A 19,815-nucleotide genomic window follows, 5' to 3' on the forward strand; every position below is an offset into this window, starting at 1 on the left:
ACTAAAATGATTTGACAAATTCTACATATTCATGGTATACAAAATTTAAATAAGGCTTCGCAAAAGTAAAAAGGACAGTCACATTCAAGCACCAAATAGCTCCAACAAGTCGTTGTGTTACAAAAATGTTCCTCTTTATTAATATAGTAATTTTTGCATATAAATAAAGAGGACATATTATGAAATGTGTGGAGCTACTCAATGCATCAGAAATGAATGTGAAAACCAAGAGCTTGCTAAAAACAGCAAGCTTCATCTACAACATAAGGCCCCAGCTATGTATTAAAATGTATCTGATGTCCTGATTATTCCTTAATATATATGCTATGATGCCAAAATCCACCCCCCCCTTCTTGTCCTCAAAAAAGCAAATTTAAAACCTCTTCCAATGCCTGATGCTCATTACTCAACCTAAGTACTAGCAGATTCGTGTGTGTCCAGCAATTTTCCTTTTATGTCAGAAGCAGGGCTGGTTCAGGACTACTAGGAAATGTGTGCTTCTTGGACAAGCCACTCACAGCATAAAGGCCTGAGTTTAAGAGCAGGAAAAGAAGGAAAAGCAAGAGAACAGAAATAAAGGTGACGTGTGTTCACAGCCCCCGCTCTACCTATGGTGAAGACTGACATACACACCCACAGACAAGGACAACTGGCCTGACAGACAGTTGGACCCAGGATCACAATGTCCATTAAGATGACTGTGAAATGAAATGGCTAACTCCATCTGTTCTGGCCATTTCTAATGGAGGAGGATTCCAAAAGCAGTGATTAGAGGAGTTCTTGCTTTAATCTGGAAATATAGGTAGCCAGATACAGTACTATCAAAATTTCTGCTTAAAAATACACATAAAAACTCACAATCTACTGTATTTAGGGCTTGCTTTCTTCTTTAACTCTATGTAGAATGTTTGAACTTGTAAAAACGCAGCCTTGAAATATTCTCTTCAATCACAGACATCAAAACGTGTGTGGATGTGTATATACACAAATGGGGGTGCATCTATACTTTTACACACACCCAGTTTTAACCATTTCTCTTCATTACTACATTATGGTGAGTGGTAAAGCAAAAAATCTAATTGAAAAAAACCCAAACAAAGCTGAAGTAAACAATGCGATCAGCAGCAAGGTGTAGACTCTACATCCAAAACCAAACACATCGCTAGATATTTACAGAGAAAATCTTTCTCCTCAACAACCCTCAACTGTAAAGGTAGTGATTTTTTGTACAAACACTATCTGGTAACAGTTTTACCGGTTACAACTGGGAAGGCATTTGGAAGAAGGTCCTTTCTCGCTTTCCAAATTCTCTTTCTCTTTCTCCTTCTTCAGTGAGGCTCCCGGCTCTGCCTGGCGGACATTCCCACACAGTGCTGGTTTCAAAGGTAGTCAAGACACAGTAACACATTCAGGTTGGGTGACCCCAGTCCTGCCCTGGGGCCAGCCCCATCACGAGGCCTTTTTGTGAGGACTGCTACGCAAACTCTCTTTCCCCCGCCTCTGCCGTACCACAAAGTCCTTCTCAGAAGAAAGGGAGATGGGGCGGTCAGCGCTTGGTGCTGGGGACGGCTTGGTTACTTCTCTGCCCACATTCTGTTTCCTAGTCTGAGGAGGCTGGGCAGGGGCAGGTTCTTTCCCTTTGGTTTCTCCTACGGGGGCAGTGACTGAGAGCGCTCTGTCCCGGTGGCCAGCTCCCCCAGCCACACTTGAGTTGGGGTGGTGTGACTCCAGAGTGACAGTAGAGCTCCGAAAGGATGGCATAGAGTCGCTCTTTGTCATTTGGGTTCTGCCATCCCCCGCGGGCAGGGACTTCCTTTGGTCCCTGTTAATGGAGGCCGTGGCCTCAGTCCCATAGGCCTTGACAGAAGAGGGGTTGTTGCTGGCTGTGGAGGCATCTCGAACTCCTGACCTGGTGTCAGGAAAGCTGGAGGAGCAGCTAAGAGACTTCTCTGGGAGGGTAGCTGATCGAAAAGAACTCTGCCCAGTGGCCGAGGGTGAGCGTTTCATGCCACTGGGCTTGCCTGCTTCAGTCAATGGCTTCTGGGGACTGAGGCCTTTTCCCTTAGCCTCTGTGAATCCCTTCCCCGCTGCTGCTGCTGCAGGCTTCTCAGCTTTTAGCCTCGAATCACTGTGTGTCAGGGAAAGGCTGGCCTCCAGCTTTCCGCTGTCTGCTGGAACATAAAGTGCTTCTGTGCATTTCTTCCCTTCAGACTTCCGGTCTATGGTGGTGGCCAGAAGGCTGGGGCTCTTGTCTGTCTGTTTGCACAGAGAGGGGAAATCTTTCACAGTGGATGGTTTTGGGTGCTTTGGAGACAGGTTCTGCTTTTCACTGACAATGGGAACATTCTGATCTACCAACTCACTAACCCCTGGGTGTCCTTGCCTTGGCAGATGCACAGGCTTCTCCAGAATCTCCAGGGGATGCCCACCACTGGCAGGTTTCAGCTTGGGGTCTAGAGGCCCCTTTTCAGTGTGTAGTGGGACCAAGGGCCCACTTCCTCCCTGGAAAATTGTATCACTGGCTGCTTTCTGGGAACTTGGGGTGTCAGGGAAGGAGTCCAGCACACTTTTACTGCTTTCCTTTCCTTCTTGACTAGGGCCACCAAGAGGCAGAGCGCCAGACTCTCTGCCCACTGCAGCCCCCACGCTCAGCTTCTGGGAGGAGAGGAGCCTGTCTAGATGCTTCAACTTTGCAGGGCCTGCATCAGGGCCAGGCCTCAGCTTGTGGCTGCTACTTTCACTGTGCACAGCAGTGGACTTGGGAGGGTCCTGGAGGCCTGGGCTGGGATCAGTAGCATAGGGCTTATTTCCTGGCTCTTTGCCTGAAGAGTGGCTGGGTGACCCGCAATGCTGGCGAACAGCATTGCTGGGTGGCTCTTTGGTGATGGGTGGGGGCTGAGAGCTACTGCTGAAATGCTTTTGAAGAGGCTGTTCTTTCCTTTCCAGTTCCTTGGGGACATCTTTCTGCAAAGATGGAAAACCAGGGAGCTTCTCACTCTTCCCACCCTCAGGTGTGGGTGTCTGCAGAGACCTCTTGGCAGGGAGGGCTTCTGGGTTAGGTTCCAGGCTACTTTTTCCCTTGCCCAGCTCTCTTTCAGGAGTCACCCCTGAAAACAAAGAGGAGTCCTCTCTGGGCAGGGACCTCACCTCATCGTGACCATCTTTATGGTTTGTTTTCCCAGAAGGCCCCCATACTTTCTCCAAGGTCTGGATCTGTGTGTAGGAATCTGGGTGGGTCCTTCCCGCAGAGGGGAGATTTTTGGCTTTGTCACTGGTTTTAGCACTTTCTGGAGGACAGAGCTCCACAGAATGGTCCCTGAGGACCCTGGCCTTTGTAGCAGTCCACTCACTCCTGGCTGTGGAAGGGCCCCTTTGGGATGATTCCTTCAGACCCGGCTTCTCCCTCAAGGGAGTAGCTTCAGGTGGTAGTGGCCCCCGTGGCCTGGCTGTGTCGGCACCCTGGAGGTTCGGCCCCAGGAAAGGATGGACCTTAGGGTCAAGGCTGTTGTCTAGGTGTTTGCTGGCACCGCCCTCTCTCCGTTGCGGGTCGCTTTCCACGACAGTCCCGGCATTTCTGGAAGCATGGGAAACCTTCCTGTCTCGCTTTAGCACCGGGTCAGGCAGGACTGCTACAGCTGAATTCTGCATACCCCGGCCAGGTGGTGGGAACCGAGGCTCCAGCAGGTAGGATTTATTCACCTTGAAGCTGGCAGAGGAAGACTCCCTCTGACCCACAGTTTCACCCTTTTTCCCCCCGCTGCTGAGGAGGGGGAGTGAAGGTGCCACATCACTGCCTGGGCTGGGGCTCTGGGTGGGCTCTGGTGAAGGCAGCTCTGCTTTGGAAGCTTGAGGTCCAGAAAGGAGAGCGATGTCCAAAGTGCCCTCAATTGGCTTCAGGCATGACACAGACCTACCTTCCAGCTTATACTCAGAAGGGCTTTTCCGGACAGGTGACTCGGGAGCAACCAAGCTTGTCTTCTCTGCTCCACTGTCCACCCGGCCAGTCAAGGCCTTCAGAGGAACAAAAGAGACAGCGCTAATCTGGGCACTATTGATGAACGCTCGACTCTCAGAGGCAGGGGGAGCCTCCTGCAGCCCACCCAGGGCCCTGGCTGGGCTCCCGGGCAGGCATTCATGGGCACCAGATGTCATTTTGGGCTTCAGCACTGGACAGAAACTGTCGTCTTTGTCTTCAAGTGACATCTTCTTTCGGAGGTAATCAATGTTGGCCATCTTGCTGTCTAACTTCTCACAGCGGAGATACTCCTTGGACTGGGGAGTCTTCTCTGTGTTTTCACCCTTCCTGAAAGTGGTCCTGTCGGTGGAAGTGCAGAGACCGTCTTGCAGAGTGCTGGGTGCAGAGGACCGTTTAAAGTCACAGGTACCCTGGCCATGCTCTACGGGCACTGCCCCCTCCGAGACCACCCCTTCACTGGCCCGTGCACTGGCCTGCTTGTGAAGAGCATCTTTCAATAAGCTGCCCAGGGACTGGGCTTCTTGCAGGGACGCTTTATTTTCAAAATGGCTTGACCTTTCTAGAGCCTTCGGATATATTTTCTTCTCTCTCTCCTCTAGCCTAAAGGAAGGGAGGTTTTCCAAATCACTACCAAGTCCATGGGATTTCTGGTGGGACTCCTGTTTTTCTGGGAAGCCCTCTGGTTTCTTCACGACCACCTTGGCCTTCAGCTTATCTCGGTCCAGGTCATCCACGGATTCCTGCCTCCCTAGCTTGCGGGAGACTGGGCGCTTCAGGCAGCCCTGTTCCACTGGCCTGGCCCGGCTCAGGGAAGGCGCATCACACATGTTCTCCTCCAGGCTCTGCAAGGTCACCTCCCGCTGGGGCTGCTCCCGCTGCACCTCCTCCTGTGTCACCTCCAGGCTGTGCTTGCGGGAACACAGGTGCTTCTTGTCACTGCCGTAGGAGGGAGAGAGCTTTTCCTCTGACTGCACACGCTTGAGCAGCGGGGAACGCGGGGGCTCTGCGCTCTTAGGCCTCACAATGTGTCTGACGATGGTGGGAGGGGAGTGCATTTTGTTGGGAAAGGCTTGAGCGATCTTGGAATTGCCAAGTGAATGTCCCAGGAGAGGTGATGGTGACCGCTGTGGGGAGGTGGGCTGTGGAGTTGGAGAGGGTGTCCTGGCCAAGGGGGAGAGCGGGATACTCCCAGCTGACTTCCGCCTTCCAGAGCGGTACCGCTGCCCACTCAGTTTGGGGGCCAGACCGTGCAGAGTACTGGGCCGGATGTGTCCTGACCCTGCTGGAGAATTGGGGGCACTAGAACTGGGTGAGCTGCTTTGGGAGGAGTTGGTACCTGTGGGTGGAAACAGAATGTGATGAGCATCTATGGCCATGTCCCATTTTCTGCCCACTCTCCCAGCCCCAACTATTTTAGGTCAGGTCAGGTAAAGGTCAGGAAACTGTCTCAGCATCTAACTCCAATGAGTGGATGCTTTTCAGATAAACCTCCCATACACCCGCAGATCACCCAACACTCTCTGTCTTATTTTAGTGGTCCAAATAACTGTATCTTATGGCCCTCTTCTAAATCTTATTCTCTTTCTTGTATAGAATCAAAACATCCTTAATCTTTTCTCCTTCAGAGGAAATAAGCTTTACGTCTTTCAGAATCTCAGATGGTGACTCTGACCTCTCAGGTCTCCCTTGATCTCCAGGCCATTCACTCACCAGATGGGAAGTCGGGGGTGGAGCGATAGCTGGGCGTAGGAGACCGGGGAGATAAGCTGTGAGTGGGGGACCCTGGAAGGCTTTCCCCTGATGACAGGGATCTGTTTAAGCAGGAGAAACTTCGGCTGGTATGGAGTAAAGGAGAAGGCTGCTTGGCTAGTTTTTTGAAAAGGGATCTCCTCCTAGAGTGAAAACAGGAGAAAAACGGTCAGAGTCAATGTCCTCCCCACAATACCAGTGTATTTAGCTCACACTTGGTGCCAGAGACAGTGATGTGATGGCTGATTCTGCAAAGCAGCAGGATCCCACTTTATGTTAGAAAGCTTTTTATGACTTCAAAAGGCACCGTCTTTAATAGCACACAGTGGAGGTTTTCTTCTTTTCTAAACACTTTAAAAGGAGCTGGGAAAATAGGAAACATTTAACATATTTAAATATATATCCATTTATTTACTTGTCAGGGTGTTTTTTTTGCCTGAAAGCTTCTGAATACATATCCCCAGAAAAACTGACACAATTTAATTAAGAGATAATACAAAGTAAATCTCTGGAAGAAAAAGCAGCATTTGGTAAATCGGCACCATTCCTTCACAGTGAAAAACAGGGCAGAGGCTTTTCTGTGAGGGGCTAGTTGCTGTGCATATTCCATTGTGAGCTCTTGATTTTTCTTTTTTCTTTTTCTAAATTCTTTTATTTATTTTTTTAATTTAAACTTTATTTTTATATTCCCCATACAATTATAACCCCCTTATTTTGACCCCAATCCCTCCTTTCCAATGTAGGCTGTACATTTTCTAAGAAAACTTGGGAAAGGTGAATTGAAGCTTATCATAGCAGCAGGGCAGCAGATTCTGTGCAACCACGGAAGCAAATGTGTATTTAGAGTTCAATGAACAATTCTTAAAGCAAAGGGCACAGCTGCAGATGGTTGTAAGTGCAGGTGGCTCTATGAAGTTCTCTTACTGTGCTGCGAGCCTGACTCACTCCTGGTGAGCACGAAAACTAAGGTTTAAATGCCGGTCCCCCTTGAAACAGTGCATTCTGTATGATTTAAAGCTCAGTCAAAAAACATAAAGCCCAACCTAACAACAATCTCAGAATATGTGTGTGTGTGTGCGTGCGCGCATGCACATGTGTGTTTAGTTTTAATCTAAGTAGCAAGTGTACTTGGGTTGAAAAGTCAAGTAGTTTCATAAACATTCAATAAAAAATAGCAACTTCCCTATTCTGCTTTTTGCTCACTGTGCAGAGAAACCAAGTTCCACTGTTTTACCCATTTCTTCTCCCAGTTGTCTATAGTGCTAAATCATGTTGCATACACTGCTGTTTTTCAGTTTCAGGTATTATCTGCTGATTTCCTGCCATAGAAGGTGAGAATTAAGCTCTTATCAACCCCCTTCCACCTTCTGACCAAAATGCACTTCCCCTTTTCTATTTCCCACAGTAGAGCTAAACCAAACTACTTTATTAGAAAAAAAAGCTGCCATTTCATTCACTTTACATTATAAATGTTGTTCATAGTTGGGCCATAAAAAGGATAATTTTATTTCCCTTCTTATATAACTATCTTTTCTGGTGTTAATAAAAATTCTGTTTCACTTGCTTGTGTTTCTGTATTCCTGTCATCATAAATCCTCTTATTACGTTTAGAGCCAAGTGGGTATGGCAGGAGTGTGGTAGAAGGTGCAGGGAGCACCTTTAGACAGTTCCCTGGCGAGAAATGTTCCTACACAAAACACACCCACACATGCACACATGCGCACACACACATGTGCATGCAACACACAACTTGCCAGGGTCTGCTGACAGCACAAAAAGCTGCCCATGGTGTTTCTCAGACTGCAAAGGTGGCTGAATAACCTAGTTAAATTTTCAGTTAGTATAACAAAGCCCTGTCACTTGCAGGCATATTGGGATGCTTAAAAGACATAATTATTTTAGAATATCTGTCATTAAAAAAAAAACACCAGCGATTTGTTCTTAGATAAAGGACATTAAATGTAGATTTTAACTTAAAAGCTATCTGAAGGCCTAGTTCCTTAAATGCAATTCCACTGGAATGTAGCGAGGCTCAGATAGCAGGAAGGGGCTTTCATGGTGCTCATGCATGGAGAAAAGCAGACTGTCTTATCACAATGTGTGTAAATCCTGCCACTGTGAGAAATAGGGTTAGTAGGGATATGAGCTTTAATGTGTAATGCATAATGAGGAATATACATGAACCACAGCATAACATTTCTCACAGAGAAATGAAACTTTCTTACATGTAACCATTTCCATTAAGTAAGGAGTAACTTTCCTGCAACATGAGTACACTCCAAACTCACAAAGAAGACTGCTTTAACCAACCTTTCTAGACTTTCTTTCTTCTTAGATTTCTTGCTCCGCCTCACCATCCGGCTCTTGTAGCTGTTTCTCCTGGCTGGTCCTGTTTTGATTGATGTGTTTTCAAACGGGGTGGTAGTGATTGACACCTTATTTCCACTCTATAAAAAAAAGTGAGTGGAATTAGAGGGAAAAAGCTATGATAAAGCAAGATCAGAACAGACACAGGAGATAAAAAGACAAAGATGCCTAAAAACATACATACAAAAGATCTTCATTTCATAAACCTTCAAGTGGTGATGTCCTGACAGAATACAAACCAGTGGACAGAAATTGTGAAGTTCCCTTAAGATGGTGGCCTCTGGACTCCACAGACCTGAGTTCAAATCTGGGCTCTGTGACCTTGGGAGGTTGCTCCACCTCCCTCTTACTCAATTTCTTATACATGGAAGTTGACAACAGAATCACACCTATCTCGTCAAGGCTCATCTGAGGATTAAATGGGATAGAGTTTGTAAAGCCTTTAGTGCCGGGTGTGACATAGGGAAAGGCTTCTATAAATAACAGCTATCTTCATCCATATTCATTAAGCATAAATGTGCCCAGGGACTGTCTGCTCTTAGTTGATTTATTTTTCTTTTTTCCTCCTTTTTTTGTGTTTTTCTTTTGACCTAGAAATCATGGAGTAGCAAAACTGAATGAGACTTTTATTTTTAATTATTGTAAAAGGTTACTTTTCTATCACCATAAAACCTGTCAGCTTGCAGAGTTGGAAGTTTACGCCAGCAAGTATGAAACGGTCTCTTTAACCCAGGTCACGAATGCTAAGTAAATGGTTGGTGTCTGTTGCCCTTTCACTCAATCCTGGGGTATGGGGCTGGCTGGGCAGGCCCTAGGGCTGATTTGAAAACAGTTTCCAGGCAGGTTGTGGGGCATCTGGGACAGGCGGGTAGGACTAATCTCCCTCACTCTCGCATCAATTACCTCTGCTTGAATTTCTGAACAACCAGGGGAGAAACATGTCCTTTCACAGTCACAGATGGCCCTGCATGCCTTGAAAAAGCCAGACAGACAAGGAGAAGGTATTTTTAAAAGGTTCATATCTAGAAGACACTTAGTGACTACAAAGTGATGGGGAGTTAAGTCTGAGGGGGACTGAACCAACAAGGAATGAGTGCTATAATGTGAACATCTACTCCCTCACTCCCCAATTTTGGAAGTAATTTATGCCATTATAAAAAGAAAACGGTAAAGTAGAAATAAAAAAGTAAAAATCACTGAGAAGCCTATCACCCAGCTTGCACTGGTAATGTTTCAGTATACTTCCTGCTGGTCTTTTTTTAGCCACATATAAATGTGCACATATGTTGATATGTAAATAGCTTTAATCTTACAACATTTATAGTTTTATGTATTTTTTAAACTTCACATTATGTAACATCGACAGACTTGTCTTTTATTATTAAAAAGTCTTTAAGAACACAATTTTTATTGGCTCTACAATACAGTCCATCAAGCAGATAAATCAAAACTTACTTAACTATTTCCCTACTACTATTATTTGCTTTTTAAAATTATTATAAAATTTAAAGTAAATATACTTTATACTATGCCATTTTTCTTAGATTTTTGTAATTAGATTCACTATACTGAATCAAGGATGTACCTGAGCTTCTTAAAGACACTAGGTCTAGATTGCTATACTCTATTCCCAAAAGTGTGCATTTATACTTTTGACAGCACTGCAGGAGTACCTACCTTACCCAGGCTTGTCAGAACTGAATATGAACATTAAACACATTATAATTTTATAGGAACACATACATATCAACTTTCAATCTTCATGTTTTAACAGCTCAGAGTCTGGACATTATATAATTTATTTTGGCCAGCTGTATTATCTTCAGGGAAAGATTTGTTAATGTCTTTATATATCCAATTTACTATCAGGATTTAGTATTTTATTATTGTATTTAAAGTTCTTCAAATATTTAAGAACATAGAATCCCATACCTGTCATAACTGTAAAGAAAATAATTTTAGGAGAATGGAATTGGAACTTGAATGAGAGAAAAAAAAATCATTCTCAAGTAATAAGTGACATGTTCTATATGTAAGTGTCAAAACTTTAAAAATAAATCTCTGTCTAATAGTAGAGACTGATAGAAAATTCAACTTTTAAGAAAAATCTCCCAAAGAAGGTTATTTGGAATGGTGTCTTTGCTTTACAAATAGAGTAAAGCCAGGTGAAAATTTTAGTTTCTCCTATATGCCTTAGCTTAGGTGAAGGAAAGAGGCACAAAGGAGGTTAGGGTTCACCTTTCATTAAATTTCTTTCAATCATTTTTCACATTCAAACTGAGTGGAAACAGAGAGAGTGTGTGTGCATGTATGAGATCTTTGTGGCTGTTCTATCACATGGGCCGAGGGAGTCTAAACGCACTTCTACCCATTTCTGACATGGGCATTGGCCTTTATAGCTTTAGCTATAAAAGGGCAACATGCCATCTGGCATCTTAAAAGCACATTTTGAATATTAAAGCATTTTCCACATATAGTCTCTTTATCTCTCACAACCAAATCATAAGGTTTTTGGTTTTCCTTTTTCTCCCTATGAGTAGGAAGGGATTATTACCCTGGCAACATAGATAAGAAAAATAAATTCAGAGACACTGCGATTCTTCTCTCTCAAGGTCACAGAGCCAGGGCTCTCTGTCCACATCCTCACCAGTGCCCACTCCTTGTGGGCAGACCATGCCTGATGCCCTCTGTGTCTGCTGTGCCCAAAACAGCACTTGGCTGGTACTTGATAAATGGTCATGCGGGAACGAGGCAGTAAATAGACAGGGGAAACAATCCAAGCATCAGAATGTCAAGAATGTAGAGATATACAAATCTCATAAACACTGTATAAAATAAATACAAAAGAAATCCAGAGATAAATTCTGGACAGATCTCATCAGAAAAGTTGTAAGCATGGCTTTCCAAATCAGAGCACATCACTAAGTTCTAAACAAATGTTCTCTTCTACAAGCTAACCCCAGTGTTTACCCCTTCTTATTTCTACACATGGCAGTTCCAGGGACAGATCACCTGACTTATGGAAATACACCAAGAGATAATGCCCAAAGAGGAAATACAGACACAGAAGATGAGAGGTGCAAATACTTGGTTGGAAACATTACTGATTATAAAAATGGTAAATGACTGGAAAAATAACCTTACAGAGACTAGGTGAGAACTGTGAAGCCTGCCACCTAGTGGATCCATTAGTTACAGCAAATGTTGCCTGGTTTAGTGGGTCCCTTTATCTTCAATACATTCTTTTGAAGACTGGAGACCTCTAATCAAAGAAATTCTGTGGCACTTGTTTAAAAATAGCAACAGACGGGACCAGCAGACTGTTAAATGTTCAGTTAGTTCACTTTTACTTTAAGTTACTTGTGTAATCAGTGCACGGTGGGAGGGAAATTATTTAAGCTGGCTGAACTGAACACACTAAAGCAGGAGTCAGGCTGGTTTGATGTCTTCTCTCAGTCTGGCTCCCAGTGAGCCTATCAGTTAGCCTCGGGGACTCACTGAACTACATGTTTTACATTTCTTTCTCTGCAAAATCACATGTGAGGAATGGTGGAGCTCTTCCTTCACACTTGGGTCCCTGCCCTGACTCACTGCCTCCAGGATCCAGTCCCAACCACCTTGCACACATCTGTGCACCAACCAGCCCAGTTCTGCGGGTTCATTCCTGCACTTCCAACACTTTGAGCTCTCCTGCCCTTTTGCTTTTTTGCACATTGTTTTGGTAAGAGCACCCACCTCCCCTTTCCAGGCACGAAAGCCCCAAGCATCGTTACAGACCTGCACAGATACCCCAACTCTTCATCCCCGTCCATGTTGGTGGAGAGCCATCTCCCCTTCAGAACTTTGTTCACGTTTAGTCTGTTCCATATATATATATAGTATTTGATTGTATCTTGGTATTGCCACTGCCTTCTCCTGTGAACCCTGGACTCTGAGTTATTGGCCATCAGAGAACCTCCAGTGTGGCACTCATTCTGTGGTGTCCTAGCAGGAAGCATGGGCTCTGGAGTCTGAGGTGCAAATCCTATTCTGCTCCTTTCTACAGAGAAGCTTAGGCTGTGTTGCTAACTTTCTCTGCTTTAATTTCTTCATCCTGTAAGTGGGGACATTTATAACAGCTACCTCACAGGGATGAGGATGACTTGAGTTTCTTAGGTGATGCACTCTCTATTACCTGTCATTTTTATCTGCCTTTTGTCATGTGGCCCATTGGTAGCTAGAATAAAGCTCCACACATTGTGGGGACTCAGCAGACATGTGAGATGGTAATAAAGATGCTATCTGATATCCCCAATTTTAGTAACTATGACAGAGCATACCACGGCTTCTAAGGGCATAAAAGGTACTGCATTATGGGATGTTCATGCAACTTCAGACACACATTGACTAGGTCTTAGAATGAGGACACTTCAGAACCAGGTAAGGGCAAAATTTAGTATCACCATTTTTTTTTCCCCAGAGTTCAAGGAAAGGAAAATTTTAAATCAGAGGCTGATGAAGTTGGAGGGCTTTTCTTTTTGCATTAGCGATTTAAAATAATACTGTCCTGAAAAAACAAAAACAGAAACAAAAACAAAGTGGTTGAAGAGAAGTTAAGCTGGGCAGGTTATCACATAAGCAGGGCAAATCTCAGAGCCAATGTGGCTTTACCACCACTGTAGAGCACGAAGAAAGATACCTCAGTCCTTCCACTAAGCTCTTCTAGAAAGATTGATGCTGGCTGAAAGCTGAATAGAGGTATTTAGCCCCTTATGGCAGGAGAGTTTTGAGGCAAAGCTAAAGGAGCATTTTTTAAGGGATTCACACAGTCAATGGGAGTTGAGCTGGAAAACAGTAAACTTCTGTCACTCCATGGACCTCGGACACTGAATGACTCTGGACAGGTTTTCCTGTGCAGGCAAGTTAGTGCTTCCATGGCAAGTTCCCTTTGAAGTTGTGAGGGTACAAATAAGACAAAATGTGAAGCCATGGGATGGAAGATGCTCTCTGTGTTCACAAAACAAAAGATGAAAAGTGCAACACATTTCAAAACACCTGCACACAGCCTGGGACAGCTCTGCTACCTAAGGTGCTCATGAGAGTTTACAAGTAGCTTGCAAGTTGAAACCCATGTATAAAGCACATCCGAGAACACCAAAAGACAGCTGCTACCCTGACATTGCCCCAGCAGTTGCATATACCGGCCCAGTGCCGGTACCAGTCACTTCTGCTTTGTTCAAAACCACTAGTTAGCTTTGGAAGCTGTGTGATTATTACACAGCTCACTAGAAAGATAATTAAGTCCCTCATATCCTCTTTGTTTCATTACACTGGTTACTCCCCTTGAGTGCTTCCTTTATGAAGCAGTGGCAGGATCCTCTGCTGGGATCTGTGACAGAGCACACCATGGCTTCTACATGTGCCAAAGACGCTGCATTACTGCATGTTCACACAACTTCAGACATACATTGACTAGGTCGTGCAATGAGGACACTTTGGAACCAGAAGAGGGCAACATGTAATAGTGGGATTATTTGATTCTACCAGGAAGCCTTGCCAGACACCTTCAGGAGAAATATACAATATGCATTCACATTTCACAGAAGAGAGGATTCAAAATGCAGAAGCAAATTAAAGGACTTTATAAAATAAATCATAAAGGAGGTCAATTATGTCTTGGCAAAATAAACAAATGCATGTTTTCTAAAGATGTATGTTTCAGTTTATTGTTTCTTCTAATTTTATGAGCAGACATATGAAATGAAGCAAAAGATATGCTGTGATATAGGTTGTGTATACCACAACACTATTACCAAAAATTGTACATGTCTGAACATATGTTGTCATTTAAAATCCCTTGTCCTTCTATTAATTGCTGATGCCAAGATTTAGAAAAGCTTGAGTAGAATGAATAACGACCATGAGAAGCTCACCAACAAATCACACACTTGAAACCAAAGGTCAAGATGAGCTCTTAGACAGGCTCAAGGAGCATTTTACAGATAGATAGCACCTCAGCCTGGCTACCCTGTGGTCCCTAATCAACTGGAAAGGTTATATGCTGGATGTGAGAGACAGAGGAAAAAGCAAAACCTGAAACAATTTCCCTGGCCCCTTACTCACAAAGGATAGATCCGTGAGGCAGTAACAGGGCATCCTTGGATCAATGATCAGTACAGTAAGAAAAGCAGCTAGTTAGCCTCACCAGTCTTTGTATGTCTTCCTGAATTTTGCTTGAGAAGTCTGAGGTAATTTCAGGTGATTTTCACAGGTAAGGGATCACAGTCAAAAATCCTGCTCTACTTCCCACTTATTGGACACACTCTGAGAGAGTTATTCCATGTCACTTAGACAAAGACCATCATTGCAGATAGATGGTGAGTGAAATTAAAGTGCTCAGGTCTTATGCAAGCAATTGTCAGGAGCAGCTACTTAGTAGCCTGTTACAAAGTGCAGATTAGCAGTTTGTGTCCTTTGAGACTGCCGGCTTGTGTTTATGAAGGTGTAGCTCTTTCCTTTTTTTCCTTTCCTCAATAAACTTACCATGTGCTGGAAAACAAACAAGCCAACCAAAAACAAAGTACAGGTTAACTGTGGTCATCTGAGGAGCTTTACCACCAACTGAATGGCATATATGTTAAGATACGAGTGAAACACATCAGAAGTCATTGGGTGGTGCTTGGTTCTTCACAAGGTAACTTTCAGATAGGACACAAAGGAGAACCCATTGATACACTAAGTTTCACAAACATGTATCTAATACCCATTATACCAAGCCCTGGGTATATGCTCAGAGTATGTGGGCAGCTTGCACAGTAATTCCAGCTCTCTCCTATAGGCTGTGGTCAGCATGACCACACCTGATATCCAACAAAGCCCATAGCTCTGTAATCTCTGTGTTCAGTTTGACCCTCCAGGGAGCACCAGCAGGAATCTGTGAGAAAGTTGGCTGAAGAGTTAGGGAAATATCCTCTGTATATGGATGACAACAAAGCCAACCCGGGACCCCACAGGAACTGAACCCAAGAGTCAAATCTCATTAATACTGTGAATTAATCAACAGGAGTAACTATTCTACAACCTGCTACTACATACCGGACCTTGCATTCTCTTACTACTTCCAGAATCTAGACCAGACCCTGGATCTTTTACAGAATACAATTATGAATGCCAGTTGAATGACAGAAAAGGAAAAAGTCATTTAACTACATTTATTTTTGAAAGGTTTTGTACCTTCCAAATTCCTAAATTCTTTCAGGTTCCAGTTCAATGTCACTTGTCCATGATGTCTCACCCCACTCACAGAATGTTCTCTCCAAAAGCATGACGTTTCTTCCTCCACTATAGTATTACATTCCATTCTATTTGATTATACATCTCCTTTATTTTCTATCTTTCTGGAGGGCAAGGGCCCTCTATCTTAATTACCATATTGCCAACATCTATTGTGGTAGCTGCCTCAGAGCAGCGCTCTCGAAACAGTCTGAATGCACATTCCATAAGTGACCTGTACACGTTCATGCTGCTAAGTATTTATGCTTCGTCTCCCTAAACAGATTGTAGGTTCTTAGAAGTGATGACTTACATTTCTTTCTGGTAGGTCTTTCCATTGCCCATGAAGAGAGAAGTGAGCCAAAAATCTATTGATTTGTAACATATTCCTACAACTAGAGTCTGTGTTTCTGACCACGGATGAATCAATCTTCTTTTGTTGAAAAATTTAAAGTCAAACTCAAATTTATCCTATTTGCTTTAACCAGATCTATATTTGGAGCTGTAACTTTATATTCTAGAGACAGCAGGGGAGAAAGAAATAAAAGAACTGAAATGATCAGGGCACATTCACACTCTCTGCTCTCATATTCATGCTTTCTGTGATCTTCTTATTCCATAGCTTTATTCAGCTTATATTTTAAATAGCAATTGATCTCCATTCAAATTCACCTGTGTGATGGGAAGGCGGTCTTGTGATTGTTAGATCCCCTTTTTCATCACCATGTATTTCTATAATTCATAGTGCGTGTGTATATATAGAAATATATATATACACACACACAATACACACACATATGTCTGTGTGTATATATATATGTATATATACATTTTATTTTTCATGAAATCCAACTCTTAGGCTAAGCTTTTAGGTCAGACCCCACAGCTAAATATCATGTTGTCTTCTGTTGTACTAAAATAAAACCTCCTGACTGTTGTCAGATTTCAGATAGGTGGTTTCCAAACAGACTTTACTATGTGTGATACAATAAAACAAAGACAACACTTACCATTTCTAATTTGGAAAAAGAAGCTAAATTAGGGCCTCCCTTGTGGCCTAGGGATTGGGTCTTAGTGCTATCACTGCAATGGCCTGAGTTCAATCTCCAGGCAGGGAGATGAAACACATGGTGCAGCAGACCTTTCCTGTCTCACCAGCTGCTCCCCTCAGCAGTGTATTTCAGTAACTCTGCCTGTTTTGCTCCCCATTCTGTCTCTGATGAATCCTCTCATCCCCCCTGTCCTGTACCTCTGTCCTATATCCCAGTTCTTGTATGCATAAATAAATACTTAAAAAAACCCACAAAAGTAAATTAGGAAGTGATTGTGCAGCTCTAGGCACTTTATTTTTTCATGATAGAAAGCCAAAGAATCCATGGCATCTTTCTTGGACTTGACATAAACTTAAACCAACGAATAAACTTTTAATAATGAGACTGAATGTGTATGAGTTGGTCACAGAAATGGACTCTAGAACTCAAGTATAAAATCCTTGGTACTGGCTCTTTCTGTAGCTGCTGCATCCATATGGTACAACATAATAAAAAAAAAAAAAAAAAAAAAACAATACCTTCAGCAAGAGCTCTATAACTTCTGTGTGGACAAGTCCATGCACCGGCTCTCCATTGATGTGTGTAATGAGGTCGCCAGCTTTCAGTCCTGCCTGGCATGCTGCACTTCCTTCTTCTACATTCTAAAGTCCAAGAAGAGAATATACATTGGTAAGCAAACAAACAGGCCTTAATGCATAGATTTGTCTGGCAGAGTATTCTGAAATAATTAGCAAATGATTCTAAGTTCCTAAGAGAAAATTAGGAAATCAAAAGGCATGTTTATGATTCCCATTTTGTCATCCTAAACATTGATAATTCTGATAGTTCTTTAAAAAATTTCAGGTGATTTGAGAAGGGAGTTTGAAAAAAAAAACTAAGAAAAAAAAAAAAGAATGAAAGTAAGATGATAATAGGATTGTCTTAGATTGTTTCTACTACCAGTTTGGTAGGCAATCAAATATGAAAACTGGACAAAATCATGAGAATGAATTAGTTTTTCCTCAATTCAATTCCATCACATAAGACAAAGGAGCATTAAAAGGAAAATGAAACAGGCCCCAAAAGCCAGTTTAACAGAAAGTACATTTATTGTTAACTATGCCTTAATTTGTGGATTCTCCAGTTTGGCTCTGAGTGAAAACAAATGAGGAAGAGAGAGTGCTGGTCTCACCCAGACGATGTGATGCACAGTGTAGATGTCACTGTCACCTACATACACCCGGATGGCTCGGATGGTGAAGCCATAGTTCTTCCCGGAACTGTGGATGACGATGGGCTGGTGTGGACTGGCAGAAGCCGCTGAAGAATCTCGGCTGGGTGAGGAATCCCGTGAAGATGAAGGGTCAGAAGACAGGGAATGGGGAGACATTGGGCTTCCCAGTGGAGAAACAGCAAACATATCTGTAAAAAGCAACCAGGTGTCAAAACTGATGCCGGCCACGAGACGCCCAAGCAGCTAGCTCTTACCACGTTAGCTCTGCCAGGGTAGGGGCACTGTCCCTAAATGAATCCATTCATTTTTACTAGCAAAGTAAAGAAGAAATAATATAAAAATATTTATACTGGCGACTAGCATGGATTTCAAAATAGACTCCTACCAAGGAAACTTCAGAAGTGTCTCCATTTTAACAAGTTTTTTCAATTAATACTCGTTATATTTTCATATAGACACACTAAGACACACAAGGTTTAGCTATTATCTGTGAATTTTTATTTAATATATTTTAGTTAAACAAATCACAGATGCATGGATTTCAAGAACCCCCTCATAGACTATCGGATTCCCTAAGAGATTTCCAGGCTCCCAATCTTGTAGTAAAGCCCCTTTAACACAGCCCTTCTAAACACAAATGGCTGAGAAAGCAATGTATCAATTCACCAGCTGCTTTTTGCAATTATTATTGAACTAGTACTGATTAAAGAATCCTGATCAAGAAAACAATGAGGTTGTCTATAAGAATTACTCCTTGTCATAGTTATAACTGATTCTCTTCCTATCTTACCTGCAATTCTAACAAGGATTCTGAAAGGATAATGCAAGTGAAATAAGAGAAATTTCACGAGAGACTCAGTTCATGTTCCACAATGCCAATTCTATTTTCCCTATTTTTAAGTAAATACACTTATAATTTATAATTCAGAGCGCTGCTCCATCTATGTAAATCTAAACAGATCTTAACTGCTTATGTGAAATTGTGTGCCTGTTTATGAGAAAACAATCAACAAAAGATGCTGAGGCTCAAAAGTGAACTCAGTTAGAGTCAGATTGCAAACTGTCAGGGCTACTCAGGACTGAGGAGGCATGGTGAGTACTCCAGGGCTGCAGGAAGCTGACAGGATGCATACTAACTACCATTTGTTCCAATTCTTATGCGTGTCCAGAGCAAAGCAACTAGCTGGAAGTATCACTTTCCATTCTCCTTCACTCTCTGAGTTCATGTGGCCCCTCAGTGCCCTTTTCCTGGCTAAGCTAAGGTCAGGTGAAAGGCACACACTGGTGGTAGGTAGCTTCAAAACATGCAAGCAGGCAAAGTAGACACACACGATCCAAACTGCTGAAAAGCCAGTTTCCCAATCTTTTAGGTGAACATCTGCCCCACCTTACAAGGTGCAGGCTTTCTCACCAGCTTTCAGAATTAGACTACATCACACTTACCTTCCCGACAGCAGCTGTGTGGGGGCCGCTGCCATCACTTTATAATAGTCATTCAAGCTAGGGAGTGTTTGATGGTGCTAAAAGGAACTTCTCCCCCACCCTGATATGGAATATGGTAGAGAGAGTACTATCTCCAAGAGAACCTTTGTTTATCGCTAAGGTCCTTCTGCACAAATACTAAATTTCAAAACTGGCAACAGCCCCTTTTCTAGATGTCAGTAAGCACGTCTGCACTGTAAGCCATCTGCAATGTAACTCCACTGCAACTGTCCACTCTTCTGTCATTTGAGTGGCAAGTCACAAGCACCAGGGTGTACATTTCCTCTCTGCCTGTGGAATCACCACTGACTTTGTGATTTGCTGAAGTAAAATCAAGTTGTGGAAAAATACTGCAATGCAACAAAATCATAATTAAACCCAGTTTTCCAATATAGGCAGCAAATGATTTCACTACCAGTAGGAGGAAGCATAGCTCAACAGACAGGGTCGGGAAACATAATTTCAGAGCTGTCTGTGACTCTCTGCAACCCCAGAAATGAAAAACTTACATTTTCTGTAGCTACTTCCTCATTAATTAGATGAAAAAAAAAAAAAACCCTATACTTCGCTTTCCAACAGAGATGCTGAAAACAGCTCTGTAAAGTGTATAAATGATGCATAGTCAAGGGAAGGAAAACTATTCAGAGAAGGGAAATTTATCACAACTTGGGGGGGAAAGGGAAGAAAGCCAATACAAGAAGTTAGCCTTTGTGGGAAGGAAGCTG

General features: G+C 43.1%; 1 protein-coding gene across 1 annotated transcript in view; it reads right to left on the minus strand.

Moving 5' to 3' along the window:
• Positions 1 to 1,449: 1,449 nt before the first annotated feature.
• MAST4 (microtubule associated serine/threonine kinase family member 4) overlaps positions 1,450 to 19,815 on the minus strand; it is a gene marked incomplete at both ends in the record, with an annotated part of 550,061 nt that continues 531,695 nt past the window's right edge. Inside the window, 5 exon segments of the mRNA XM_084233151.1 lie at positions 1,450 to 5,312; positions 5,687 to 5,868; positions 8,036 to 8,172; positions 16,914 to 17,036; positions 17,567 to 17,796. Of these exon segments, the coding sequence (XP_084089277.1) occupies positions 1,450 to 5,312; positions 5,687 to 5,868; positions 8,036 to 8,172; positions 16,914 to 17,036; positions 17,567 to 17,796 (4,535 nt within the window).

Source organism: Talpa europaea, assembly GCF_964194135.1.
Source record: "Talpa europaea genome assembly, chromosome: 5".
Lineage (NCBI taxonomy): Eukaryota > Metazoa > Chordata > Mammalia > Eulipotyphla > Talpidae > Talpa > Talpa europaea.